Here is an 18112-nt window from a genome sequence, read left to right as displayed (position 1 = left end):
AGTGTGTCTTACAGAGCAAAAAATAACACTATTTAAGCCAGTGATGTGAGCGACATGTTTTTTAACACACGGAGATTTGTTTTTCTATCAACAAATGCATTTCTCTCCCATTGTGACTTGAGAATGTTGCATTCGTACAACATTCTTAACTCACTAACTTTGGATTTCCACCATGCGTTAAATCGCAAATCAATCCATCCCTGAATTTGCGATTTGGATTGTATTGCATCCCTGAGTTTGCATTAAATTCCCACCCAGGGGAAAAAAACAACATACAGTAAACATGTTTAAAACTACTGTACCCGAGTTTCCTGTTTTATGTGTGCGCAATTGCTGGGCCATTTGTCATCCTGAATAAGCACTTAATACAAAGATAGTTGGTTTCAGGTTTGTTTGTTTTTCCGGAAAGGTGCCCATCTGCTTTTATAATCTTCCTCTTTTTATGCTCTTATCTCTGAAATATCCTCTTTGAACCTGAAATGATTTTCCTACATGCATTTCCCCAAAAGTAAGGCCCTGTCTTTTATTTTTTTGAACCCTGAAATAAGCTCTTGATCTTATTGCCATGCACTCAAAAGGCCGATTGGTTTTATTAACAGGAGAGGTCTTATTTTGGGGGGGAAACGGGTAGATGATAAATAATCGATGGATGGATGGATGATTAGATGTGTGTGACAGATGGTGGATACATGTATCAATGGATCGATGGACAGATAGATACCATGTTTTTAAGAAAATAAGGCCCTGTTTTATATTTTTTTGAACCCTGAAATAAGCGCTTGGCCTTATTGCCATGCACTCAAAAGGTTGATTAGGTTTATTAATGGGGGAGGTCTTATTTTGGGGGGAAATGGGTAGATGATAGATGATGGATGGATAGATAATTAGATGCATTTGTGACAGGTGATGGATGGATGGGGATGGATGAATGGATGGATGGATAATTAGATGCGTGTGTGATAGGTGATGGATGGATAGATAAGAAATGTGTGTGTGACAGATGATAGGTGGGTGGGTGGATGAAAGGAAAGCAAGGAAGGAAGGATGGATTGATAGATAATTAGATGCATGTGTGACAAAGATGATGGATGATGGGTGGGTGAATGGGTGGATGGATGGATTGACAGAAAGATAGATAGATAGACCCTGTCTTATATTTTCTTGAACCCTGAAATAAGTGCTTCACCTTATTGCCATGCACTCAAAAACCCAATTGTGCCCAATTTTTGCCAGCTGGAATTTTCTCTTGGGAACAAAATATCATAGCAATACAGTATCTCTGGAGCAGCAAACAACTTTAAACTAGAACATTTTGGATTTTTTTTTTTTTTTGCAATCCCTACAGTCAGTTGAGATGCTGAGTTACACAAATTATTATTATTATTATTATTATTATTATTATTATTATTATTATTATTATTATTATTATTATTAATTTGTATTCCGCCCCTCTCCAAAGACTCGGAGCGTTTCACAACAACAAAACAGTACAAATCCAATGATTAAAAACAATTTAAAACCCTTAATATAAAAACAGTCATACATCTCAGACAAACCATACATAAAACGGATCATTTAGACACACACGCAGGAAAGATAGTTACACCCAAAGGTCATTAAAATCCTGTTTATTTAATCATACCGGTGTTCCACAAAGGCTTGGTTGCGTGCAAATTAAATTAAACCCCTAATTAAATATCTTCTTGCTGTATTCTAACAATCCCACGATGCTTGTTGATGCCTCCATTGCAAACTTGAAGGGATGAAAAAAAAATCTCTCAAAACAGATTCTTTCAATAATTCAAAGAATGAGGCAGCACAATGAAGGGGTTTTTTTTCAAATTTTCGCACAAACCCAAAATCTTAATACGGGGGTGAGGATTTGGCAACAAGCCATTTTAAGGGGATTTTCTTGGCCTGTGTAATTTTGGAAAACAATATTTTTCTCCATCACCGTCTTTTTTATCTTCATAGTTCAGTGGGTTTTATTTATGGGGAAGAAAGTAAGCTACTGTTACACTCTCTTAATTTATGGATAAAAATTGGGCAGGGTGGAAAGGACTTGCCCCGCCTCTGTCCTTGGTGCTGAATTTAAAAATTCCTGGTTTCAATTTATTTGGGAGATTAAATGCATAAATTGGAAGGAAAAGCACATATGTATTTAAAGTCACACAATTAGGGGGAAATGTTAGATTGTTTTTCCCCTTCTGATTCTTGATTTGAGAATGGTTGACTTAAGGTTCTGTGTGGATCTTGCTTGGACCTCAAAAATTGCCTTGTGGGGTATATTTCAGCTGGAGCAAAATCCTGATATTCTAGGATCGGTGTATTACATTTTTCCAGTGGCAGGAAGAATCTTCAAGTGATAATGAAACGAAAATGCCTTAGGAATAAGTTGACTTGCAAGGTGATTTCTTCCACAAAATTTCACTTCTGATATAAAAAAAGGAAAACAAATATAGTTTACCTTGAATACCAACAAATGTTTGGAAATTGCATTCCGGTGGCCAAGTTAGATTTTGAGTTTATCTTTTACGGGAAGGAGTAAGGCATTTTAGAAATCAAAGCACATGCAACAATCACATCAAACATGGAACACAACTGGCTATTTTTTCCTCCTGCATTTATTGAAGCTAGTTTTCAGAATCTCCTTCCCATCTTATGGTACTTTTCTGTTAATCAAGATAACACACTTCTGTTCATTTAGACCTGATTCCCCCCACCCCCAAATTCTGCTCCCTGACCCCTTTGTGAAGTTTTCGATGATTCAACCCTCCCCACAAATATTTATTATATGAAGATAATATAATAAATGCTACTTTAACAGGGCTACAGTGCAATGTTCACACATTGATTTGATATGTTTGTTTTAAAAAAACTTGGGGAAATAGCAACATTGCTATGAATATTAATATATAACAGAGTTGGAAAGGACCTTGTAGGTCACCTAATCCAACCTTCCCATCCAAGCAGGATACCCGACACCAAGGGTAGACAAAGTTGGCTCTTCTCTGACTTGTGGGCTTCAACTCCCAGAATTCCTGAGCCAATCGTGTTAGCTCAGGAATTCTGGGAGCTGAAGTTAACATGTCGTAGAAAGCCAACTTTGCCTACCACTGCCCTTCACTGTTTATGACAGATGGCAGAAATATGGACAAGGTCACTTTTACTGGCAGCTGGCCATTCAAATCTGGTTGCCCAGTCTCACCAGCAGGCACCTCATCTTCAGAACCAGGGACGACAGACTTCCATCATTCTTTGGCTGCTTCTTAACTCCCATTTATCTTCTCTTGGATATCAACTTACCAACTCTTGGGAATTGGAATCAACCACATGACCGTACCCCAATTTGGATGCTTTGCTGGCTGACAAGAGCTTCAAATTTATTATTTATTTATTATTTGGATTTCTAGGCTGCCCTCCATAGACTCAGGGCAGCTTACAAACAGTCACTCACACCCTCATCACCTCGAGGATCAACTACTGCAATGCTCTCTACATGGGGCTACCTTTGAAAAATGTCCGGAGACTACAGCTAGTCCAAAATGCAGCTGTGAGAGCTGTCATGGGCTTACCAATGTTTGCCCATGTATCTACATCACTCCGCCTGCTGCATTAGTTGCCGATTGGTCTGCAAACACAATTCAAAGTTTTGGTTGTTACCTATAAAGCCCTACATGGCTTAGGACCAGGTTACTTACGGGACCGTCCCCAGTCTCATATATCCCAGTGACTGGTCAGGGCCCACAGAGTTGGCCTTCTTCAAGTCACATCAGCCAAGCAATGCCATATAGCAGAACCTAGGGGAAGAGCCTTCTCTGTGGCAGCTCCCTCTGGAACCAACCCCCTGGAGATTCGTATTGCCCCTACTCCTGGCCTTCCAGAAGGCTTTAAAAACTCACCTTTGTCAGCAGGCTTGGGGTCGTTGAGTTTTAACATCTCCTCTGGCCGTTAGTATGATTGTGGTGGGAATGAGGATGATTTCATGGTTTTATTACTGGGTTTTTAGATCAGTTTATAATTGGGCTTTGGGATTAATTTTGTATTTCCTCTATATGTTGTGAGCTGCCCTGAGTCTTCGGAGAACGGCAGCATATAAGTCCAATAAAACTACAAATTTTGCAGAATGCAGCTGCCCAAGTTGTCATGGGACTACCCAGACACATTCAAATCTCATCAACACTCTGTGGTCTGCACTGGTTGCCAATTGGTTGCCAATTCAAAGTGTTGGTTATGATCTATAAAGCCCTACATGGCATGGGACCAGATTACTTACAGGAATGCCTCCTACCGCATGAGTCCCATCGACTGGTTAGGTCCCACAGAGTCGGGCTTCTCCAGATCCCGTCAACTAGAAAATGTCACTTGGCAGGACCTAGGGGAAGAGCCTTCTCTGTGGGGGGCCCCAGCCCTCTGGAATCAGCTCCCCCTGGAGATTCGTACTGCCCCCCCCTCGCCTTTCGTAAGAGTCTAAGAACTCACCTATGCCGCCAAGCTTGGGGTCATTAAATTCTGCCCCCTGGCCAATGAATGTATAGTGGGTTTGCTGATGGAATGGATATGTATGTATTTTAATTAGTTTCTTAGTTTTTATATGTAACGTCTAATTTTAATTTATTGGATTTTGATGTATGTTGCCTTTTTATATGTTGTAAACCAACCTGAGTCCTTGGAGAGTGGCGGCATATAAATTCAAATAATAAATAAATAAATAAATCAAATAAATCAATCAGTCAAATCAATCAATAATAAATTTAAAAAACAGGCATAGAAATGCTGAACGGGTTCTCCCCCAGCGCTTGAGCCAACATTGCAGAACTCCCCACATTGCCACTTACGTTTCTTCTGTTGCACCCGAGTCCACTCACTGCCCCTATTCTGTCCAGCCGCTGTCCAAAACAGCTGGATAACCGGCGAGGGGTGTTGAAAAAACTCCCAAGTTTGTTCCGCACAGCTACTGCTGGGATTCTTTCGGGAGGTTGCCAGTTGACGTGGCCAACGCTGCCGTCGCTTGGGGGCCTCGAGTATTCGCCATCCAAGGACAAGAGAAGGCGGGCAGCATCGCCCACTGGTTCCTCGCTGGCATCGTCCGGATCTCGTTCAACTTCTTCATTCTCCGCCAACGCTACTTGACTTTCGATCCACTGCAGAAGATCCTAAGAGCAAAAAGGGAAACGAAAAACCACATTTTTCAAACATCTATTAAAGTCGGTCTCATTTGAAGTGGTTGTCTGTATTCCTACTAGGGCAAAGGGTCAGTTCTGGAGACTGTACCTACAAAAAGATATTAATAAAATTGAATGGGTCCAAAGATGGGCTACAAAAATGGTGGATGGTCTTAAGCATGAAACATGTCCAGAAAAACTTAATGAACTCAATCTGTACAGTCTGGAGGACAGAAGGGAAAGGGGACATGATCAAAACATTTAAATACGTTCAAGGGTTAAATAAGGTTCAGGAGGGAAGTGTTTTTAATAGGAAAGTGAACATAAGAACAAGGGGGCACAATCTGAGGTTAGTTGGGGGAAAGATCAGAAGCAACATGAGAAAATATTTTATTGAAAGAGTAGTAGATGCTTGGAACAAACTTCCAGCAGACATGGTTGGTAAATCCACAGGAACTGAATTTATAAGGGCAGACTAGATGGACCAATCTTCCAGTCCATGGATTGGCAGCAGTCTGGCATGCCAGAAACCGGGCCAACAAATAAGCAAAGCTCCATCAACAGGATGAAGGCAGAGGGTGAAACCATGAATCCTCCAGCCTGTAAAATAAACCTCTATCCAAAGAACTGGTCCCTGATGCCCGAAGGATTATGGACCACTACTCTAAAGTATGAATAGACATGTCAACGGAAAAACAAAACCAGTTAGAGGTCTCCAGGTATGTTTTCAACCATTTACTAGTTGCAGTGAAACTTCAACATAATTCTTTTTCAGCATTTGGCTGTGTTGATTTCTTTTGTTTAACAGAATAATACAGTTGGAGCGGACCTTGGAGGTCTTCGAGTCCAACCCCTGTTCATGCAGGAAACATGGTGATGGAGCACCCACAACCTCTGGACTTAAGCCATTCCACTGATAGATTGTCCTCACTGTCAAGAATTTTCTCCTTAGTTCCAGGTTGCCTCTCTCCTTGATGAGTTTCCATCCATCGCTTCTTGTCCTGCCTTTGGGGTGTAGGTTGACCCCTTCCTCTCTGTGGCAGCCCTTCAAATATTGGAAGATGCTATCATGTCCCTTCTTTTCACTAGACTAGACGTGCCCAATTCCTGCCACTGTTCTTCATAGGTTTTAGCCTCCTGTTTTACACATTTCTCAAAATAAATAAATAAAGGGAACACTTAAACAACACAATATAACTCCAACTAAATCAAACTTCTGTGAAATCAAACTGTCCACTTAAGAAGCAACACTGATTGACAATTTCACATGCTGTTGTGAATGGTTTGGAATAGTTGTGCAAATGAAATATTCAATGAGAATATTTCATTCAGATGTAGGATGTGTTATTTGAGTGTCCCCTTTATTTTTTTGAGCAGTATATAATAGTTTGGGAAAGAGGAGGTTCTTGATGGCTCCTACCAAGATGTAGCCAGATTTTGGTGCTGGTGAACAGGAGCAGATCTGATGAATTAATGTATATTAGAGCCAGGGTGGCGCAGCAGGTAGAGTGCTGCATTGCAGCCCACTGAAGCTGACTAGATCTGTAGGTCAGCGGTTCAAATCTCATCACCGGCTCAAGGTTGACTCAGCCTTCCATCCTGAGGTGGGTAAAATGACCCGGATTGTGGGGGCAATATGCTGGTTCTGTTAAAAAGTGCTATTGCTAACATGTTGTAAGCCACCCTGAGTCTAAGGAGAAGGGCGGCATAAAAATAGAATGAATAAATAAATAAATATCTGCTTTGATATTTATAGCTGGAAATCCTGTCTTTGAGTAGTACGAGGGTTATCCGGAAAGTAAGGTTACAAGGCACGTAGCTCTCACGGAATGTTTGCAGGGGAAGTTGGTATTACTATCGTATAGCCAGCTGAAGCGAACAAGCAGTGCCATTGGTCAGTAGATCATCGACTGGCATTGTGGTGAAAGTTAGAGATGAGTGCCCTCATTCCATTTCCCTCCAAGTGTGAGGTGTGCACTGCAATACTCTACCTGAATGCTATGGGCATGAATGCTGCTGCGATGGGTGCCCAAGATGCTTACTGAAGCACACAAAATCAACAGAGTCGGTGCTGTCCGAGAATTTATTGACCGTTTCAAGATTTGAAGGTGAGGCTTTTCTCAACTGTAGTGACAGGAGATGAAACTTGGGCTTATCACCCTACTCCAGAGAGCAAGCGTCAATCAACGCAGTGGCACCACACCCATTCTCCTTCAGCCAAAAAATTCAAAACTCAGCAATCAGCGAGAAAAATCTTGGGCACCCATTGTGCACAAATATTGGGCACCCATCGCAGCAGTATTCATGCCCTTAGGTAGTGTACTACTAGAGACACTCATCTCTAACCTTCACCATAAAGCCAGTTGATGACCTACTGACCACTGGCACTGCTCATTCTCTTCCGCTGGCTTCCCGCTACACAATAGTAATACCAACTTCCCCCATGAACATTCCCCACCAAAGCTACGTGCCTTGTGACCTTACTTTCCAGATAACCCTTGTAGATTTGGAGACTCAAAGCTGAGTCAAGAGAAGTCGACCAAAGACTTGAAATCAAGCCAAGATCAAACTGAATGGTCTTTTTCTCCACTGCGCTAGAATGTCATATCCTGGACCAATTTACACATGCATCATAGTCAGTCCTATGACCTGTTAGGGACTAACCCATTGGGTATATCCTTTCTGTGTTGAATACAAGCTTCCAATAAATATGTCTATGGTTTTCAAGGCCAGACAGCAATCATAGCATTGGGCATTGTGTCCTATTTAATGTTAACTTTCTAGACCAGTATGGCCAATCTACAGAAAAGCAGCTCTAGGGGTGACATGATGGCCATATTCCAGAATTTGAGGGGCTGCCTCAAAGAAGAGTGGGGTCAATTTATTTTCCGAGGCATCAGAGGAAGAAGACAAGAAGGACAAGAAACAATGGGTGGAAATGGGAGAGAAGCAATCTGGGATTAAGGGGAAACTTCCTAACAGCGAGAGCAATTTACCAGTGGAACAGCTTGCCACCAGAAGTTGTAGGTGCTTCATCACTGGAGGATTTTAAGAAAAGACTGGAAAGCAACCTGTCTGAAATGTTACAGGAAGTAGACAAAGGATCTTGGTGTGCCAAGCAAGTGTCCACCAACATTGAGGTTCTCCCCAAGTTGCCCAAGGCTTTTCCCAGGTTTGACACAACCCCAGATGGGTCTTACCTTGAAATCTGCTAGTTCTGACCGAGAGATGGGTTGGGCCCCCGATGGACCTTGGAAGTGAGCTGTAAAGAACAGAGAGAGCAGGAAAGGAATCCTTGAACGCATCATCTTCTCCGGGACCCTAGTCTTCCGCCGTTCCTCTCTGCCTGCAGTTGTGCGATGCTGTGCCTTCTATCTTTATATCTTTAGGGCGGCAAAGCTCATGCCTGAAAAATGAACCCCACATTCCATCACCCTGACTCGATAAAGGATCTCGGACACCCGGAGCCAGGAGGAAGATTCCCTTTTAAAGTGATCTTTGTGGGGTGGAAAGCAACCTTCCACTGTTTTCCGACTGGCGGGGGACCGTAAGGGCACCAGCGGAGAAACCCGTGACAGACACATTCCTTGGGCCTTGTCTGGAGAGCTTTCACACTTCCTAGGTGTGAAAGAAGCTCTAAAAAAATTCCACTCTATCTGTTTTAGGAGACAGCCTTGCAGGAGGGAGAGGGGTTGTTTTAGGAGTGGAAAATATGATGGGCTGAGAAACTCGGGCCTGCTTTGATACCCCCAACAGCATCCATGGCGGATGTGTGCTGATCCTCCAAAACCTGATAAGAATAATAATTTGTTAAACGTACATGCTTCCCAACTCTCAATGATTCTGGGCAACTGCAATGCTCTCTACTACAATGCTCTCTACATGGGGCTACTTTTAAAAAGTGTTCGGAGACTACAAATAGTGCAAAATGCAGCCACACGAGCCATTGTGGGGCTCCCAAGATCTGCCCACATATCAACATCACTCTGTGAACTTCATTGGCTGCCTATTGGTCTCTGTGTTAAATCACCACTCGGAATCAGGTTGAACCAATTCTTCATTTATTGAAGTGCTGAGACAGAGTAACGTTCGCCCACGAAGTATCTATCCAACTGGGGCAACGGTTACTCCATTGCCCTATTTATACTGTTACAAAACCACGGGCTTTTGCTAACTGACAATATTTTAACTTTCGCGGCTATTTTCCTATAGCCGCGTTTTAACCAATCAACGAATTTCTTGCATTATTTCAAACAAACACAACACCCCTCCCTTTTTAGAAAAAACTACAGACTACGTATTTATCCAAGTGACGTAGTCCTGTAACCGGATTGGTGGTTTCACCGTATGTTGTGACCTGCGCAGTTCATTTTCCTGAGAGCTACCTCCCTGGACGGACGGCGCTGTTTCTGCTCCGCTAAGGCCAGTTTCTGACAGGCCTGTCTGCGATGTTGCAGCCGGATCTCCGCTGGCCTCCAGGGGTAACAGGTAGCCATCGCTGGAGTCCTGAACTGGTTCGGGTAAGTTTTCTCTTGAATTTTCTATAGTGGGTAAAATGTTTATGTTAGCTCTAATTCGTTTGCGTAGTTGGTCAATATGACGATGCCAACTACGACCATCTGTTAATAATATTAAATATGTTTTAAGCCCTGTTTTCCCTACTACAGTTCCTTCTTTCCATTTGTCATTTGACTCATAATCTTTTGCGTAAATTAAGTCCCCATTATTAAATTGTCTTTCTGTTTGCATTTTAATTTCCTTTTGCTCATTTTGGTAATTTGGATGAATGTGATCTAGTTTTGAACGAATATTTCTGCCCATTAACAACTCTGCTGGGCTTTTTTGTGTTGAAGCAGACGGGGTTATATGCTGAATGATTAAAAATTCGTCAATTTGTTGCTGCCAATCTCCTGGTGGTGCCTTGTTTAATGCTTCTTTTGTTGATCTAACCATTCGTTCTGCTTGTCCATTAGCTTGTGGAAAATGAGGGGGAATGAGTACATGTTTTATGCCTTGATCTGCAAAAAATAGCTCCATTTGTCGGGCTGTTAACTGTGGCCCATTATCTGAAACTACAGTGTCTGGGATGCCATGCGTGGCAAACATTTTCCTTAGAGCCTTTATGGTTGCACTGGTGGTAGTAGATGTCATCAGTTTAATTTCCAGCCATTTGGAGTAAGCATCTACTACTAGTAGAAAGGATTGGCCCCTGATTGGTCCTGCAAAGTCAATATGTATTCTTGACCAGGGCCCTCTTGGTGTTGGCCACTCTGATGGTGTAGTCTTTGGTGGATTGGGTCTTGATTTTTGGCAGGGTACACAACCACCCACCCACAATTCTATGTCCTTGTCCAATCCTGGCCACCAGAGATGGCTTCTGGCTAAGCTTTTCATTTTAACGATTCCTGGGTGTCCTAAATGTAACAGATGTAATGCTCGTTTTTGCAGTGCCTTTGGAATTACTACTCTGTCCCCCCATAAAATACACTCTTTTAAAACACTAAGTTCGATTTGTCTGTTTTTAAATGGTTGAAACTCCTCTGGTGGTTTTTCATCTGGCCATCCTTTTAATATCCATTGTTTGATATTCTTTAAAATTGGGTCTAATGTAGTTTGGCTTGCTATTTCTGAGGCTGTTAAAAGTGACTGGTTATTTGTTTCAATGAGAAGGATACTGGAGGCTGGAGCTGGGTCAATAACTAAATCCTTTTGTGGACACCTGCTCAATGCATCAGCATTTCCTATGTCCTCCCCCCCCCGTGGATAAGAGTATCATTGTAACCCGCTAAAAAAATAGCCCACCGAGTCATGCGAGGGGATAGGAAGGTGGGGGTTTTCTTGTTCCCCGCTAAAATTCCCAGAAGAGGTTTGTGGTCTGTAATTAAGACAAAGGAACGGCCACAAAGGTAATAGTGGAATCTTTTGACCCCCGCTACAGCTGCAAGGGCTTCCTTATCTAGTTGGGAATAGTTTCTTTCTGCAGGAGAGAGTGTTTTAGAATAATATGCAATTGGGGCTTCTGTGCCGTCTGGGAAAACGTGGCTGAGGACGGTGCCTATGCCGAACGGCGATGCGTCGCATGTTAATGTTAATGGCATGGCAATGTTATATTGTACCAAGACGCTGTCAGAGGAAAGCAAATTTTTTACTGCAGTAAAAGCGGCATGCTCTTTCAGTCCCCACGTCCAGGCAATGTCTTTCTTTAGAAGGTTATGAAGCGGTTCTGCCACCGTCGCTTTCTGTTTAAGAAAGACGGAATAGAAGTTAAGAGCGTTTTTAATGGCCACAACTTTATCGTTGGTGGGGTGAATGCCAAATTTATCTATATTAAATCCTAAAAATTCAACATTGGGAACTGCCCAAAAACATTTTTCTGCTTTTAAGTGAAGGCCTGTCTCTTTAAATTTTGTTAATACAGCTCTAATTCTGTCCCAAAGTTCTGCCTTTGAAGTGGCTGAAATTAATACGTCATCGAAGTATGGGACGACCCCGGGGATATGATTAAGTATGCGTTCCATAAGGCCCTGAAAAATCCCTGGGGCTGTAGAAACCCCAAATTGAAGTCTTGAGCATTTAAAGGCGCCTCTATGGGTGACAATCGTTTGGGCTTCTGCGGTGTCTTGGTCAACGGGAAGCTGTTGATAAGCCTGCTCAAGGTCCAATTTTGCAAAAATGGACCCATTTCCCAAAGTGTGCAAGAGTTGCTGGACTACCGGAATAGGATAAGCATTGTGTTGCAATGCTCTGTTAATGGTGGCTTTGTAGTCCGCGCAAATTCTTATGGAGCCGTCTGGCTTGATGGGGGTGACTATAGGTGTTTCCCACTTGGCATGGTCTGTTGGAATCAATATGCCTTGAGCTACCAATTTGTCTATTTGTTCATCTATTTTTGGTAATAAGGGTATCGGAACTCTACGGGGTTTTAAACGAATAGGAGCAACGTTTGGGTCCAAATTAAAGGAAATAGGGCTGCCCATATATTTACCCAATTCACTGGAAAACACCTCAGGAAATTCATTCAACAGGTTTTTTGGGTCATACATATCACACACATTGTGAACCCCTAAAATTGTGATGCCTAAAGGCTGTAACCATTTAACCCCTAATAAAGTATGTTTGGGCCCATCAACCACAATGAGAGGTAAAAGACCTCGGAACCTCTTAAATGTAACAGGCACATTCAGGCACCCTAGTACAGGAATTTTCTGACCTTGAAAGTCACTTAAACCCGCATCCCACGGTGTTCAATCGGATTTCTTTACGCGTGGCAAATAAAGTATAAGTTTTTGCCAAGGCATTATAGAATGTCTCGAGCCCGTGTCCAGCTCCATCTCGCAGGGAAGGTTGTTTAACAAAAGGGAGACAAATAATTTGTCCTCTGAAGGGGAAGAGTTTGAGTTGACAGGAGAGGGGAAATTACCTCTTTGGTTGAAAGGGCGCGATTCGTCGACAGGTCGAGAAGTGTTGCGGGAAAACGGAGGTCGTCTGTTTCTTGATGAGGAAAACGGTCTAGGGTTTTGTGGGTTAACCGAGACGGGACAAACAGCGCGGCAGACCTGCAATGTGTCCTCGACGCTGGCAACGGCGACAGTAGGTGTCTTTAAAATGACATCGGTAGCGGGGATGGTTGCTATTGCAACCGGCACACTTCTCCTGGCGAGGTGGGTCTTTGGCATCCCGGTCGGATGGTCTACGGATCTGGAGGCAGGCGTCGTCTGGAGTGTTGGGATACAGATGTTTGTCGTCATTTGGGCAGCTGGGCCATTCGGAGTCGTCTGGAATGTGGTGGATGGTAGGTGTGGTGTGCTTGATTTCTGCGACAGAAGTTTTGGATATTTCGGAAGCTTTAGCGGCCTTCAGGATGTCTTGGAGGGAAGCTTCTTCGTCCACAAGATATTTCTTTTGGAGGGTGATGTTTGTTAACCCAAAGATGAGGTGGTCAACCAATTGTTCTTCGGGATCCTTGAATCTGCATTTAGGAAGAACAGCGCGGAGGCGGGTAATAAAATCGTTGGTAGATTCTCCTTCTGATTGCCGCATCTGGGCGAATTGGTGACGGTGTACACGAATGGGAGTCGTGAGCTGGAAATGCGCAGCAAGCTTGGTTTGTAGGGTTGACCATGCGACGGTTTCTAATGTGTCTGGGTCAACGAGAGTTGAAGCCAAGCTGTAAATAGCTTGTCCGCAGTAGCTCAAGAAAATGGCTCTTTTCCTGTCGTCTTCTGCATCTTGTAGGTTGCTTGCCTGGAGGAAAATCCTAAATTTGGACATGTATGAAGTCCAAGATTCTGAGTCAGAATTGAAGAAAGGTGGTGGTGGAGCCATGGCCGAGCTCATGGTTGCTTTCGCGGGAGTTCGACCTCCTTGTCGCCACTGTTAAATCACCACTCGGAATCAGGTTGAACCAATTCTTCATTTATTGAAGTGCTGAGACAGAGTAACGTTCGCCCACGAAGTATCTATCCAACTGGGGCAACAGTTACTCCGTTGCCCTATTTATACTGTTACAAAACCGCGGGCTTTTGCTAACTGACAATATTTTAACTTTCGCGGCTATTTTCCTATAGCCGTGTTTTAACCAATCAACGAATTTCTTGCATTATTTCAAACAAACACAACACTCTGGTCACAATTCAAAGTGCTAGTTATGACCTATAAAGTCCTACATGTCTTAGGACCAGATTACCTACGGGACCGTCGTTTGCCTCATGCATCCCAACGGCTGGTTAGGTCCCACAGAGTCGCCCTTTTCCAGGTCCTTATCATCAGGGGTCAATCAATCAATAAGTAAGTAAGTAAGTCAAGGACTACCTGTATCTTAGACTTCAGAAGCAGAGGAAAAAGGATAGAGAGATGGGTAGGGAGTTGGAAGCCTCAAAGCCACAGATGGCAAAACTATGGCACGCATGCCACATATGGCACGCGAAGCCATATTGGAGGGCACGCGAGGAGTTGCCCTGTGTCAGCTCCAGTGCGCATGCACGCACTAGCCAGCTGGTTTTGTTCCTTGGGGAAGGCTGTTTTGCCTTCTGGAGGCTTCAGGGAGGTTTTCCTGAATCCCAGAAGTGCAAAAAAACCACCAAACGGGCAAACCGAAAGTTTGGAAAAAAATGGATTTCCGGTTTGCCCGTTGTGCTGTTTTTCACACTCTGGAGGCTTCAATGAGGCCAGGAAGGAGATTGTGCGCATGAGCAGGGGTAGCACAAGGGGTAAACATGCATGTGAGGGGGAAAGGAACAGATAGTAATAACAATAATAATTTATTAGACTTGTATGCCGCCCCTCTCCGGAGACTCAGGGCGGCTCACAACAACAATAAAAAACAATATTAGTACAAATCTAATAATTTAAACTATGACTAAAACCCATTATTTAAAAAAAACAATATTACACAATCAAATAATTGATATCAACAATCATAACCACACATAACATTAATGTTCAGAAGGGGGGGAGCATGTGCTAGTTCCCCCATGCCTGGCAACATAGATAGGTCTTAAGGCTCTTGTGGAAGGCAAGGAGGGTGGGGGCAGTTTGAATCTTTGGAGGGAGCTGGTTCCAGAGGGCCGGGGCCGCCACAGAGAAGGCTCTTCCCCTAGGCCCCGCCAGACAACATTGTCTGGTTGACGGGACCTGGAGAAGGCCAACTCTGTGAGACCAGATCAGCCGCTGGGATTTATGTGGCAGAAAGCGGTCCCGTAAGTAATTTAGTCCGATACCATGTAGGGCTTTATAGGTACACACATCCTTTTGGCACGCGAACCAAAAAAGGTTTGCCATCACTGCCTTAAAGCCTTGATGGGAATTAAGACAGATAAATCTAGCATATTAGCAACTCAGCTGCAATTTTAATATTTTGAGGTCTCTTACAGTGTGTGAAAATTGGGGATGTCTCTTTAACTGTGGAGTGTATCATTTATAGAACCCTATACTGGTAGTCCTCGACTTACGACCACAACTGAGCCCCACATCCATCTTCTTAAGTCAGTTTTGCCCAATCTTACAATCTTACTTGCCAGAGTTGTTAAGTGAATCTGGCCTCCCCCTTGACTCAGCTTGGCAAAAAGTTGCAAAAGATTATCACCCCCTGAGACACAGCAACGGTCATAAGTATGAACCAGTTGTCAAGTATCTGAATTTTCTCCTCCTGATTTATTTATATATTTTCTCTTTACATACAATAAGTGCTTGATGAACAGCATACTCTCTGGATCAATTTGTTTACATAATAATGCTTTTTCAGTTCCTAGTTTCTACCTCTACCGTGTAGTAGATGCTTGGAAGTAGTAGATGCTTGGAACAAACTCCCAGCAGACGTGGTTTGTAAATCCACAGTAACTGAATTTAAACATGCCTGGGATAAACATAGATCCATCCTAAGATAAAATACAGGAAATAGTATAAGGGCAGACTAGATGGACCATGAGGTCTTTTTCTGCCGTCAATATTCTATGTTTCTATGTTTCCCCGAAAATAAGACCCTGTCTTAGATTTTTTTTGACTCCTGAAATAAATGCTTGGCTCTCTACATGGGGCTACCTTTAAAAAGTGTTCAGAAACTTCAGATCATGCAGAATGCGGCCGCGAGAGCTATCATGGGGCTTCCCAGATTCGCCCACGTCTCTCCAACACTCCGTGGCTTGCACTGGCTGCCGATCAGTTTCCGGTCACAATTCAAAGTGTTGGTAATGAACTTTAAAGCCCTACATGGCATCGGACCAGAATACCTCTGGAACCACCTTCTGCCGCACGAATCTCAGCGGCCGATAAGGTCCCACAGAGTTGGCCTCTGGGTCCCATCAACTAAGCAATGTTGTCTGGTGGACCCCAGGGGAAGAGCCTTCTCTAGCCTCTAGAATCAACTCCCCCAAGAGATTAGAAGTGCACCCCACCCTCCTTGTCTTTTGCAAATTACTTAAGACCCACCTGTATCGCCAGGCATGGGGGAATTGAGAAACCTCCCCCAGGCTTTTATATTTTTATGTATGGTTTGTGTGTGTTGAATGATTTTTAAATGATGGGGTTTTTTAGATTTTTAAAAATATTTATTTATTTGTTTATTTGTTTGTTTGTTTGTTTGTTTATTTATTTATTTATTTGATTGATTGATTGATTGATTGATTTGTATGCCGCCCCTCTCCGCAGACTCGGGGCGGCTAACAACAGCAATAAAACAGCATATAATAATAATCCAATACTAAAAACAGTTAAAAACCCATTATTATAAAAACCAAACATACATACAGATATACCGTGTTTCCCCGAAAGTAAGACAGTGTCTTACTTTCTTTTTACCCCCAAAAGCCCCACTACGTCTTACTTTCAGGGTATGTCTTACATTGGAAAAAAATTGAAAGGGTCGCGTTCCCGAAGGCATCTCCCCAGAGTCCAGAAGGGCAGCCGCGGGACAGGAGCCTCGTGAGCCCTTTTCCAAGTTCAACCTCAGGGCTCCAAGCAGCGTGCACGCGTGGAGCCGCAGACGCGTGTCGGGGAAGCGTGTGTCTGGAGGGGAGGAGCCGCTCTGCGCAGTTGGGCAGCCCCACCTGCCTGCCGGAAAGGAGGCGGGCGAAGGAGGGCGCAGCTCCGGCCGCTCGCCTCGGAGCCGGTCGGCCTCGCTGGCCGCTTGCAGCCGAGCCTCGGCAGGACTCGGTTGCTGGGACGAGCACCTTCGCTGCAAGCCGCTGCCCGCTCGGCTCGCTTTGGACCAGCGCCGTCCTTCGCTTTGCCAAGCCGGGGAAGAGGCGGTGGCGCCACGGCGAGGCGAAGGCGAGGGGCGCGCGGGGAGCTTGGAAGCGACGTCATCGGGCTCCCCCCCCCGGCAATACCCCCGTGTTTCCCCGAAAGTAAGACATATGTCTTACTTTCGGGGTACAGCTTATATTAGCCGACCCCCCTGAAACCCCCGATACGTCTTACAATCGGGGGTGTCTTACTATCGGGGAAACAGGGTACCATGCATAAAATTGTAAAGGCCTAGGGGGAAAGAGTATCTCAATTCCCCCATGCCTGGCGGCAGAGGTGGGTTTTAAGCAGCTTACGAAAGGCAAGGAGGGTGGGGGCAATTCTAATCTCTGGGGGGAGTTGGTTTCCAGAGGGCCAGGGCCGCCACAGAGAAGGCTCTTCCCCTGGGTCCCGCCAAGCGAAATTGTTTAGTTGACGGGACCCGGAGAAGGCCCACTCTGTGGGACCTAACTGGTCACTGGGATTCGTGCAGCAGCAGGCGGTCCCTGAGATAATCTGGTCCGGTGCCATGAAGGGCTTTATAGGTCATAACCAACACTTTGAATTGTGACCGGAAACTGATCGGCAAACAATGCAGATTGCGGAGTGTTGGTGTACATGGGCATATTTGGGAAAGCCTATGATTGCTCTCGCAGCTGCATTCTGCACGATCTGAAGTTTCCGAACACTTTTCAAAGGTAGCCCCATGTAGAGAGCGTTACAGCAGTCGAGCCTCGAGGTGATGAGGGCATGAGTGACTGTGAGCAGTGATTCCCGGTCCAAATAGGGCCGCAACTGGTGCACCAGGAAAACCTGGGCAAACGCCCCCCTCGCCACAGCTGAAAGATGTTTCTCTAATGAGAGCTGTGGATCAAGGAGGACGCCCAAGTTGCGGACCCTCTCTGAGGGGGTCAGTGATTCCTCCCCCAGGGTAATGGACGGACAGATGGGATTGAGACCCACAGCCACTCCATCTTGTCTGGGTTGAGTTTGAGTTTGTTGACACCCATCCAGGCCCCAACAGCCTCCAGGCATCGGCACATCACTTCCACTGGACATGGGGTGGAGATGTATAACTGGGTATCATCGGCATAATGATGATACCTCACCGCATGCCCTTGGATGATCTCACCCAGCGGTTTCATGTAGATATTAAATAGCAGGGGGGAGAGGACCGACCCCTGAGGCACCCCACAAGGGAGAAACCTAGAGGTCGACCTCTAACC

General features: G+C 44.4%; 2 protein-coding genes across 3 annotated transcripts in view; one reads left to right on the top strand and one right to left on the bottom strand.

Annotated features, from left to right (window-relative positions):
* Window positions 1-18112, top strand: part of CLCN6 (chloride voltage-gated channel 6) — a 164519-nt gene that overhangs the window by 70447 nt on the left and 75960 nt on the right. The gene's annotated exons all lie outside the window — the stretch shown is intronic.
* LOC139171315 (natriuretic peptides A-like) lies at window positions 2383-9661 on the bottom strand. Its single transcript, XM_070759422.1, is given in 5 exon segments — window positions 2383-2433; window positions 4839-5156; window positions 8366-8531; window positions 8533-8571; window positions 9510-9661. Coding segments are annotated over 5 exon segments (681 nt in total). The 3' UTR covers window positions 2383-2427.

Source organism: Erythrolamprus reginae, chromosome 8 (genome assembly GCF_031021105.1).
Source record: "Erythrolamprus reginae isolate rEryReg1 chromosome 8, rEryReg1.hap1, whole genome shotgun sequence".
NCBI classification, from domain to species: domain Eukaryota; kingdom Metazoa; phylum Chordata; class Lepidosauria; order Squamata; family Dipsadidae; genus Erythrolamprus; species Erythrolamprus reginae.
The sequence above is the reverse complement of the archived record's forward strand: the minus strand, read 5'-3'. Positions and strand labels throughout refer to the sequence as shown.